The 12,220-nt window shown below is 44.0% G+C and overlaps 1 protein-coding gene across 6 annotated transcripts in view; it reads left to right on the top strand.

The window, feature by feature from the left end:
• LOC110537362 (glutamate receptor 3) overlaps window positions 1-12,220 on the top strand; it is a 125,754-nt gene that overhangs the window by 32,239 nt on the left and 81,295 nt on the right. For all 6 annotated transcript variants that reach the window (XR_002475614.2, XM_021623340.2, XM_021623339.2 and 3 more), the window contains exon 3: window positions 10,396-10,635. Coding sequence is in view for 5 of the 6 variants with exons in the window: in XM_021623340.2 (XP_021479015.1) it covers window positions 10,396-10,635 (240 nt within the window). In the remaining variant the exon portion in view is untranslated. The remainder of the gene's footprint in view (window positions 1-10,395; window positions 10,636-12,220) is intronic.

Below are 12,220 nucleotides of genomic sequence, written 5' to 3'. Positions count from 1 at the left end.
TTTCTGCGGTCGAGGAGAACAGAATCTTCAACACCCGCTTTTATCCAGCTTGGCATTGATCATCTCTAGGAAATACCAACATGCTGTTTCTGGAGAGTGGTTGACCCTAAACCTAAACTGCATGGGGTGAAGGGGAAAGCTACCCATTTTCAGGTGGGCTGTTAGCTGTTCCATTACCACTGTTGTACAGCTCCATTATTTGCCTGTTTGTGACCTGCTTGTTAGCTTGCACCATTCTTGCCATTCTCCTTTGACCTCTCTCGTCAACAAGCTTTTTTCGCCCACAGGACTGTCGCTGACTGGATGTTTTTTGTTTGTCGCACCATTCTCTGTAAACCCTAGACACTGCTGTGTGTGAAAAGCCTAGGAGGGCGGCCGTTTCTGAGATACTGGATCCGGTGCATTTGGCACCGACAATCATACCATGCTCAAAGTCGCTTAGGTCACTCGTTTTGCTAATTTTAATGTTCAATTGAACAATAACTGATTGCCTGTCTGCCTGCTTTATATACAGTGCCTTGCGAAAGTATTCGGCCCCCTTGAACTTTGCGACTTTTGGCACATTTCAGGCTTCAAACATAAAGATATAAAACTGTATTTTTTTTGTGAAGAATCAACAACAAGTGGGACACAATCATGAAGTGGAACGACATTTATTGGATATTTCAAACTTTTTTAACAAATCAAAAACTGAAAAATTGGGCGTGCAAAATTATTCAGCCCCCTTAAGTTAATACTTTGTAGCGCCACCTTTTGCTGCGATTACAGCTGTAAGTCGCTTGGGGTATGTCTCTATCAGTTTTGCACATCGAGAGACTGACATTTTTTCCCATTCCTCCTTGCAAAACAGCTCGAGCTCAGTGAGGTTGGATGGAGAGCATTTGTGAACAGCAGTTTTCAGTTCTTTCCACAGATTCTCGATTGGATTCAGGTCTGGACTATGACTTGGCCATTCTAACACCTGGATATGTTTATTTTTGAACCATTCCATTGTAGATTTTGCTTTATGTTTTGGATCATTGTCTTGTTGGAAGACAAATCTCCGTCCCAGTCTCAGGTCTTTTGCAGACTCCATCAGGTTTTCTTCCAGAATGGTCCTGTATTTGGCTCCATCCATCTTCCCATCAATTTTAACCATCTTCCCTGTCCCTGCTGAAGAAAAGCAGGCCCAAACCATGATGCTGCCACCACCATGTTTGACAGTGGGGATGGTGTGTTCAGGGTGATGAGCTGTGTTGCTTTTACGCCAAACATAACGTTTTGCATTGTTGCCAAAAAGTTCAATTTTGGTTTCATCTGACCAGAGCACCTTCTTCCACATGTTTGGTGTGTCTCCCAGGTGGCTTGTGGCAAACTTTAAACTACACTTTTTATGGATATCTTTAAGAAATGGCTTTCTTCTTGCCACTCTTCCATAAAGGCCAGATTTGTGCAATATACAACTGATTGTTGTCCTATGGACAGAGTCTCCCACCTCAGCTGTAGATCTCTGCAGTTCATCCAGAGTGATCATGGGCCTCTTGGCTGCATCTCTGATCAGTCTTCTCCTTGTATGAGCTGAAAGTTTAGAGGGACGGCCAGGTCTTTGTAGATTTGCAGTGGTCTGATACTCCTTCCATTTCAATATTATCGCTTGCACAGTGCTCCTTGGGATGTTTAAAGCTTGGGAAATCTTTTTGTATCCAAATCCGGCTTTAAACTTCTTCACAACAGTATCTCGGACCTGCCTGGTGTGTTCCTTGTTCTTCATGATGCTCTCTGCGCTTTTAACGGACCTCTGAGACTATCACAGTGCAGGTGCATTTATACGGAGACTTGATTACACACAGGTGGATTGTATTTATCATCATTAGTCATTTAGGTCAACATTGGATCATTCAGAGATCCTCACTGAACTTCTGGAGAGAGTTTGCTGTACTGAAAGTAAAGGGGCTGAATAATTTTGCACGCCCAATTTTTCAGTTTTTGATTTGTTAAAAAAGTTTGAAATATCCAATAAATGTCGTTCCACTTCATGATTGTGTCCCACTTGTTGTTGATTCTTCACACAAAAATACAGTTTTATATCTTTATGTTTGAAGCCTGAAATGTGGCAAAAGGTCGCAAAGTTCAAGGGGGCCGAATACTTTCGCAAGGCACTGTAGCATGCCCCGTGACTGTCTGTATGAGTGATCCATTTTTGTGAACGGGGTAGTGTACAGTACTTAATAAACTCTTAATCCTTGGCTTTAGAGTTTGACACAGAAGATATGAGAGGATGCACCTTCCCTTAATTTGTCGTCACCAGGTTCAAAATTCAAAAGGCACTCGCACATCTGAGCAATCTTTTTTGCAGGTACATGATAACAATTGGATAAGATGAGAAAAAATAAGAAACCCGCACACTGCTCTTGCTAGATACGTAAAGCTTAATAAAGAGCAGTGGTACTAGCAAGAGCAGTGTCCAGGTTTCTTCTTTTTTCTTGTCCCTGGTGACATTCGTTGCAAGGGTTGATAGTCTGGTCTCTGATGGTAAATTGTTGGCTCAATTTAAAACTGAATCAATTAAGCGTTTATTGAAAGTGGTAGCGATGACAGTTTTTGTCTTGGAGACTCCCATCTACCTTCAGTTGTAGGTCACCAGTCTTGACATGGCCTTTTTCAGTCAATTTATCAAGGTTTTTCTATGTGAGTTTGCCGTTGCCTTTGGCCTCCTTGATGGTTTTAAGAAAGAAATCAGCTTTGGCTTTCCTAAAACTCTTAGTCCCTTCATTTCTAAGTCCCTTGTTAACTGGTCAGTCAACAACTAAGCCAGATGTTTGTGATTTCTTCAGAGCAGCATCTCTCTTCTTTATCAGGTGCCAAAGGGTGCCATTGAACCAAGGTAGGTCCTGTTTCTTAGCACGATTTGTGAGAGACTTTCCTTGAAACTTTGCTATGGATTTAACGAATTGTTGTAATTTCATTGCAGTCTTTTTCCAAATTTACACCAGAAATGATTGTACTATATAAAATACAAATAAATTATATAAAGTGGAAATGGACACAATCTCATCTAATACATTTCTCTTCATTGGACAACCAGTAAAAATAAAGGTCCAAGAGAATTTCTCTTCTTCTAAAATATTTCTTTTTCCAAAAACACAATCATTATTTGAAAGTGGCCTCTTCTGGGATAAGAGGAAGAAGTATGTATTTATTGTGTAACACAGGGGTACTGGCATGCTGTAAGCTTGTCTTGAGAGTGGTGAAATCCCTTTGAAGCATAACAGCAACATAATGTACCATTGGTTCTGTTGTCTGCCAAACAGTGATTCCCACATTACAGTAGCGTAAATAGGTTCCACCTCCAAAATAATTCCACATGCAGTAGTTAATAAGGCTGTCTTTGAAAATATACAAGTTGTTTATCTTTCTCAATAAGTATACCATAAGAGTATTATGTCTTTCATCTATTTGTATTCTTGGGGCATGTTTTGAGCTGTTGGGAGTTGTTTTTCTGTTATTTTATATTGCTTTGCCTAACTTCAAATAGTGTGTGTAGTGTACGTGTGTGTCAGCGTGTCCATGCATCTGTGTGTGTGTGTCCGCATGTGTGTTCAGCAGCTGTTGTGCGCTGTGCTCTACTCTATCTTGTCCCTGAACATGTGGCCCTTGGACAGGTATTCCCATGGTGATTAGAGCCTAACCCCAGGCCCCTGGCCTGTCTCTCACCCAGGATGCCTCTCTGAAGGAGGGTGAGGTACCTCCAGTCAGCAGTCAACACTCTCCCCCTTGCTGGCTCCCAACACCTACAGTAGAATACAGCCAGCCCAGTGCCAACACTGAAGTTGTTGGTCTTAGGCAGCTTTAGAATAACCTCACCATCAGGCAACAACATGTCTAATCGGCCATTGTTCCAGAGGGTGATTTAGTTGTCCATAGTAAGCCCACATCCACTGTCTGTTGGCCCTCAGACCCAGGAGGGCGGCCTCAGCAATGTCATAGAGCCTTGGTATGCCTTAATTAGCCCGTATCTCCCTCTTACTGCTCTATTCAGTCACATAAATGGGGGATTGATTTTCTGGCTGCCTTACTGATGCATCTGGTGTTACTGTAGCTGGGCAAGGACAGCAGCAGCAACTTGAAGAGAAAGCCTGTTGGTTCTGTTCTGTTAGCCTCTCCTCTCCTCCCCTGCCTTCAGTGATAGCAGCTAGCTAGCACTTAAAGAAATCACTTTGCAGGCAGGTTGCCTGGGCTTTGCAGTGCATAGCGTTGATACAGCTTCGTCCTCACCTCACTGAGTGGTATGTGAGACTCACAGTAGATCCACCAGCTGCCTGTAGGGGAGACCTTCTGAAGTGCAAATCACCAGGTTTCTGGAAAACATGATTGAACACTGGGGCCACTGGGACCGCGCCAACCACCCATTACGTGTAATGAGTTGTCGAGAGGGGGAGCAACAGAGGGATGGAGAGATGGAGAGGGATATAGAGAGAGACACTGTCTGTCATTTAGTAAGGAACGACAGTCTCAGACAGTGAGGAGGCTAAATAGAAGAGAGGAGAGAGGGGGAAGAAAGTATGTCAGAGAATACTTAGAGAAAGTAAAGAGAAAAGAAGTGAAGGGATTTTTCATTCATGTCTGTGTTAATCATGCACCTCTGTGGTGTTATTTTGAGCAGAGGTGCACAGAGCTGTGAGCGTATAGAACAGAGCTGTGAGCGTATAGAACAGAGCTGTGAGCGTATAGAACAGAGCTGTGAGCGTATAGAACAGAGCTGTGAGCGTATAGAACAGAGCTGTGAGCGTATAGAACAGAGCTGTGAGCGTATAGAACAGAGCTGTGAGCGTATAGAACAGAGCTGTGAGCGTATAGAACAGAGCTGTGAGCGTATAGAACAGAGCTGTGAGCGTATAGAACAGAGCTGTGAGCGTATAGAACAGAGCTGTGAGTGTATAGAACAGAGCTGTGAGCGTATAGAACAGAGCTGTGAGCGTATAGAACAGAGCTGTGAGCGTATAGAACAGAGCTGTGAGCGTATAGAACAGAGCTGTGAGCGTATAGAACAGAGCTGTGAGCGTATAGAACAGAGCTGTGAGCGTATAGAACAGAGCTGTGAGCGTATAGAACAGAGCTGTGAGCGTATAGAACAGAGCTGTGAGCGTATAGAACAGAGCTGTGAGCGTATAGAACAGAGCTGTGAGCGTATAGAACAGAGCTGTGAGCGTATAGAACAGAGCTGTGAGCGTATAGAACAGAGCTGTGAGCGTATAGAACAGAGCTGTGAGCGTATAGAACAGAGCTGTGAGCGTATAGAACAGAGCTGTGAGCGAATAGAACAGAGCTGTGAGTGAAAATAGAACAGTATAACAGTGCCTGTGGTTTTTATTCTAGGCGTGAAGATATTTCATATTTCAATTATTTAACCTTTATATTGACAGGGAGTCAATGGAGATCAAAATACAATAAACACATTAAACTACACATTAAAATACACTTTATTACACACAACAATACACAAAAGGCAAAACACAATTATAAAAAACTGTCACATTATTCAGCAAAAAAGGTCCTCTTAACAAATGTCTGAAATGCCCTAAACCTAGAGGCATGCCTAGACGATGTTAGACTACACTGATAACTCGTGCATGGCTGCCTAATGTATAGGTGCCCCCATAATATTTAAATTGAGGAAGTGTTATCATTATTATTATTTTAGCAATCCGTGGTAGAAGACCCTCCTAATAAAAATGCCCCCCATCCTTCTGATTTGAGCTGATGAACAGTATTTGGGCTTGAGGTTATGGGTGCTTTATAAATTCGCTCTGGCTATCTATTCCGATTTCAGAGCACTCTAGTCTGAGTGTGCCAGAGCGCAGAATAACTGATGAATTTACGAACGCTCAACACTAGTTGAATATATCCGGGGTCATTAAAAAAAGCGTAGTTAAATTGTTGCCAGCACGCTCTGGATGACATGAAAACAGTCTAACCAGCTCTGCCAGGGCGAGTAAATTGGTCAGAGTGAGGTGTCATTTGTGTCTGGAAGTAGATAGCAAGCAAGCCAACGTTTGGCAGTTATCTTGGGTGATTGACTGTCGTTGTTTGGTCAGAACGCTCGGATCATCTCTACTCCTCGGCCAGAGCGTCCAATGTGCGTATGCGCTCTGAACGCTCCAAGAACGAAACTCTTTGAATTTACAAACGGGAAAGCTGACAACAACGCTCTGAATTTACAAACGGGCAATCTGACAACAACGCTCTGAATTTACAAACGGGCAATCTGACAACAACGCTCTGAATTTACAAACGGGAAATCTGACAACAACGCTCTGAATTTACAAACGGGAAATCTGACAACAACGCTCTGAATTTACAAACGGGAAATCTGACAACAACGCTTTGAATTTACAAACGGGAAATCACCCTATGGATGAGAAAGTGAACCTGCCATTTCCCCAAAAAGTTTTGCTCATTGGGGAATCGGGGATTCCCTGCTTTGCGATCTATTGCCTAGGACATCAACAGCCAGGGTTTCATTAAATAAGCTATAGGCACAATACTTTTTATTGCACATTTAGGCCTAATTAAACTGACGCATTTGGCGATGTTCAACTTCAATTCACTGGCACAATGGATAATAGTTTAGCCATACACATTGATACCCTAATCTATACTTTAATATACTTTTGGTGAGTTTATGAGCCATTGCTAGACAAGACATTGCGAGATACAGGTTATATTGCCTATGCGCACTGTTACGACTGTCTGCCTGCCTGTCTCTCCCTCGCTGGGTCGCCTGTTCTTTCTCTTCGCGAGTGTGTGTTCAGTCTTCGGTCTGTTGCGTATAGAATAGTTTACGATAGCCTACTACACATTGATAGCCTCTACTTATTGAAATTGTAAGCCATGAAATGGCAAGACACAGCTTTTGTTTACCGGTGCACAGTTCTGACTCTGTCTGCCTGGTGTCGGGCTAGCCTACCTACGTATGGCTGTGCCCCTCCCCTCTCTTTCCCTCACTAGTTTGCTCTTTCTTTGTTGTGAAAGATGTGAGTTTGTTGTCTTGGAAGTTAAAACAACTACTCAGTATCTTCCGTTGCAGTCGAGGAGGAGATTTGAAGGGCAAGGAGACAAGGAATCGATTACTCTCCACCGCTAAGCATATGTAGTCAGGAGCGGATGAGAGGAGAAAATGTGCGTCTTAAAAAATATATTATTTGGTATTTATTTGGCCACATTTATTTATTCAAACGATTATAATGGTGAGTTCAGGAGCGATTGCCATCATTTTGTGTAATAACCTGCAGCTAGGCCATAGTACAGTACAGGAGCGCAACTTTCACTGGGGATGGGGGACATACAAAGACATGCTACATCATACAAAGACATTCTAGATGATTTTGTGCTTCCAACTTTGTGGCAACAGTTTTGGGAAGGCCCTTTTCTCTTTCAGCATGGCAATGCCTCCGTGCACAGAGCGAGGTCCATACAGAAATGGTTTATCGACATCGATGTGGAAGAACTTGACTGGCCTGCACAGAGCCTTGATCTCAACCCCATCGAACACCTTTGGGATGAATTGGAACACAGACTGTGAGCCAGGCCTAATCGCACAACATCAGTGCCCGACCTCACTAATACTCTAGTGGCTGAATGGAAGCAATGTTCCAATATCTAGTGGAAAGCCTTCCCAGAAGAGTGGAGGCTGTTACAGCAGCAAAGGGGGAACCAACTCCATATTAATGCCCATGATTTTAGAATGAGATGTTCAACGAGCAGGCGTCGACATACTGTTGGCCATGTAGTGTACTTTTGGTCATGTAGTGTATCAGGTCTTTGAGCTGAGCTGAGTGTGTGTGTGTGTGTGTGTGTGTTAGTTTCTGTGTGTGTGTGAGTGTGTGTCGTATCGACATGGTTGTTTCTATGCAGACGGTGGGCTGGCTTTGAGAGAGGCTGTGATAAATGATGGTTCTAGCAGTGCATGGGAATCTGCCTGTCTCCAATGCCACAACAAAGGGAGTAGAACCCATTCAATTAAAAAAGGTCCTTCAAGTCTGCAGAAAAAAACAGGGGAAAGAATATGATTTGAATATGAAACAATGCCACAACAGCCTCATGTTGAGTCCTACCACGTCCCGTGGTTTCAGCTTCATCTGTCGCTAGTTATACCATGCAGATGTAATGCTTTAGCTTCACAAAGACACCTGCTGTAGCAGAGTCATTAGTCTGGTGTTGCCCCTGGCCCCAGAACAAATACACATTCATCTGATGTGTGCACATACCAAAGGAAAAGGCCATGAATGGATGGATGATAGGATGATGGATGGATAGATGGTTGAATTGAAGCATGATAGATGGGTAGAGAAATGTGTGGATGTTTGAGTGAATGGTTAGCTTGATGGAGGAATGACGCTGAGATGCCTTTAAACCAGTGTTGTATAACATGCAGCATTGAACTTGAAAATAATACTTGAAGATTACAGAACCGCGAAATTATTCAGGTGTGCCTCCAGACTTTGAAATAAGCCTGTTCTCTTTTTACCAATCCATTCCAAATGTCGGTCTTTATAGTTTTATGCAGTATCTATGCTGTAGTTTGAAGTTTTCAAGAGATTTACTTGAGGTTTAGGCCCCTATTGATTCCATAAGCTTTAGAGCACTGCATTCCTTTTCAATTATTATTTCTTTCATTTTCTACTTTTGCCGGTCAGTCAGGTGAAGAGAGGAGAGGAGTACACTCCACGGAGGGCAAAGCGCTTGAGGGATCAGCCAGATGGTGTGGCACAGTAGAGTTGTTATTCAGGGTTCACAAACATCCATTCCACTTACAACTAACATCTATATGAGAGAGAGAGAGAGAGAGAGAGAGAGAGAGAGAGAGAGAGAGAGAGAGAGAGAGAGAGAGAGAGAGAGAGAGAGAGAGAGAGAGAGAGAGAGAGAGAGAGAGAGAGAGAGAGAGAGAGAGAGAGAGAGAGAGAGAGAGAGAGAGAGAGAGAGAGAGAGAGAGAGAGAGAGAGAGAGAGAGAGAGAGAGAGAGAGAGAGAGAGAGAGAGAGAGAGAGAGAGAGAGAGACGGGAGCTTGTTTAAAACCTTTTGTACAGTCACATGAGAGGAATGTTCACTCATTTGTTTTGTACAAATAAAATCAAATATTTATACCTTGTTAGACCAAGTATCCAGTGTGTTCATAGTGTTTATAGGCAGAGCGGTTTTCATCAGTCTCACATATGGCTCTAGATAGCAGCTTGTTACGAATCAGTTTATACTGCTGCGACCAGTGAGCACAGTGTCACGCTGGTATGAATGATTCGAGAGACAGGCAGAGGTTTTTCTTTTACCCAAATTATGGCGTGCCGTGTAAGGGCAAGAGGACAAAGACCAAACAAACACAATCCACAAGGGCACGAAAGACCAAAACACACAGCAAAGGTACTCACACACACCAACGGACACTGTAACAATAATCGACAAGACCATGGAAACCAAAGGGCACATATACAAATACTAATCAGTGGGAATAGGGGACAGGTGTGCGTGATGAAAGTTCCGGAGGGATCTGTGATTCACAATCTAATGCTGCAACAACGCCTGTCTGCGTTCTGCATGGTGGAAGGAGGTATTTGTCTATTAAGAGCAGTGACCAGTGCACTGATTTCCCCCATTAGTTCTATTAGTTCTAGTTGATTAACCAAGCAGATAGGTTGACTCCAAGGAGAAGTGAAGGGCACAGAGAGGCAGAGAGCATTGCCATGGGAACGCACATCCCACACAGCTGTCCTTTATTCTGAATGGTCACCATTTATTTCCCTATTTAGATTAATGCCTGTTTAAATTAATAAAGAATAGTTCATTTTCTACACATTAAATGTGATTTCCCCTGAATTCTCAATTACTCCACCATGACAACTATTTTGTACAATATTCTGAATAATCCATTCTCTCTCTCTCTCTGATTGGTAGCTATTATTTTGAGATCTGACCATGTCTGTCAGGCTTGGTGTTATGTTCTATGGCTGCCGGGAGAGATTTGGTTCTGTTGGACTGTGTGTGTGGTTGACTGTGTTCTGACCCTCACCTGGATATCTGAATGTGGGAAGAAATGCCTGGAGGCTTGGTTGACTTTGATTTTGCCCTCATTTTACCCTCACCTAACTGTACTGTCTGTATTTTATATCCAGTGCTGTGCACTGACGGTGCTGTCTGTCTGTCTGGTAGGTTGACTGTGTTCTGACCCTCACCTAACTGTACTGTCTGTATTTTATATCCAGTGCTGTGCACTGACGGTGCTGTCTGTCTGTCTGGTAGGTTGACTGTGTTCTAACCTTCACCTGAGCTTCCTCAAACAGACTGCCTGTCTGTTTGTATTTCTAGGCTGACTATGTTCTGACCCAAAGCTGACTGTTCGGTCTGTCTGTCTGTCTGTTTCTCCAGTCTGCTCCCAGTTCTCCAGAGGAGTGTACGCCATCTTCGGCTTCTACGACCAGAAGTCCATGAACACGCTGACCTCGTTCTGTGGGGCTCTACACACCTCCTTCATCACACCCAGCTTCCCCGCCGATGCCGACGTGCAGTTTGTCATCCAGATGAGGCCTCCTCTACGGGGAGTTGTCCTCAGCCTGCTGGCCCACTACAAGTGGGAGAAGTTTGTCTACCTCTATGACACCGAGAGAGGTAAGAGACAGCCTGTCTAACAGTCAGACAGCCTTCCATCCACACACAATGAAATGCTGCATATAGAAAAGGGTCTCTGTGGTTAACCCTTAGCCTGGCTTCTTTATTTGTCTACCTCTATGACACCTGGAGATAGCTAAGAGACAGCCGCCTAACAGACTGACGGACTGACAGCCTGACACAAATGAGACACTGTACTATATACAGTATACATGCTCTCTGGTTAACCCATAGCCTGACTTACTTTTATGTTCAGGAAATCATGAGAGAAATATGTCTATTTGATATTGTTAGACCCATCAGACGAGCTCATTTTTGATTTCAGGTTCTGTGCTAAGTGATAATCCAGTTTGACTGACAGGAAAAAGAAGAGGTGCTCCTCTCTCCTCACATCACGTTAAACCATGAAGTATTTCATTATTTCCCCTCAGTGTGGAAATCCTTTCCCCAGTTCTCATTCCAAGAGTGGTCTATCTAAGACCTTTAAATCTGGGCCTGTAATGATGCCAAAGTGCTTTAGTGTCTGGGAGGAGGTTGAATGCTGCTTGGCTTCCACAGGGCTCTGTCTGCTTCCGTAAATGAGTCCAGGACAGGTACTGTTATGTGTTCTTGTCGCTGTGACTGTTGATGTGCTGTAGTGTAACTCTGAGGAGATCCCTCCATCTGTACGGTACCAGCCTCTAATCCTCTGAATAGAATTTACACTCTAATTGGATTATATAAAGAACGAGCCACAACACACCGTGACTTTTACATGTCCTTCATGCACCCCCCTCCTCTCTTCTCCGCTGTACCCCAGCAGCAGCCGTGGGCTGACGGAGGGAGCTAGCGGAGGTCTCCATCCTGCTCTGTGAAGGTCAACATCTGGAGAGTTCAGCTTTAAGACAGAACACTAATGACACTCCAATCTGTCAGAGTGGGATATTCCTGGTCCTGGACCAGGCTACTGTACTGTAAGGCTGGCTGTAGAGAGAGAGACATACTGTACTGGACCAGGCTACTGTACTGTAAAGCTGGCTGCATAGAGAGAGACATACTGTACTGGACCAGGCTACTGTACTGTAAGGCTGGCTGTAGAGAGGGAGAGACAAACTGTACTGGACCAGGCTACTGTACTGTAAGGCTGGCTGTAGAGAGGGAGAGACATACTGTACTGGAACAGGCTACTGTACTGTAAGGCTGGCTGTAGAGAGAGACATACTGTACTGGACCAGGCTACTGTACTGTAAGGCTGGCTGTAGAGAGGGAGAGACATACTGTACTGGACCAGGCTACTGTACTGTAAGGCTGGCTGTAGAGAGAGACATACTGTACTGGACCAGGCTACTGTACTGTAAAGCTGGCTGTAGAGAGGGAGAGACAAACTGTACTGGACCAGGCTACTGTACTGTAAGGCTGGCTGTAGAGAGGGAGAGACATACTGTACTGGACCAGGCTACTGTACTGTAAGGCTGGCTGTAGAGAGATACATACTGTACTGGACCAGGCTACTGTACTGTAAGGCTGGCTGTAGAGAGAGACATACTGTACTGGACCAGGCTACTGTACTGTAAGGCTGGCTGTAGAGAAGGAGAGACAAACTGTA

Source organism: Oncorhynchus mykiss, chromosome 12 (genome assembly GCF_013265735.2).
Source record: "Oncorhynchus mykiss isolate Arlee chromosome 12, USDA_OmykA_1.1, whole genome shotgun sequence".
NCBI classification, from domain to species: Eukaryota; Metazoa; Chordata; class Actinopteri; order Salmoniformes; family Salmonidae; genus Oncorhynchus; species Oncorhynchus mykiss.
This window is presented reverse-complemented; position numbering and strand designations above follow the sequence as displayed.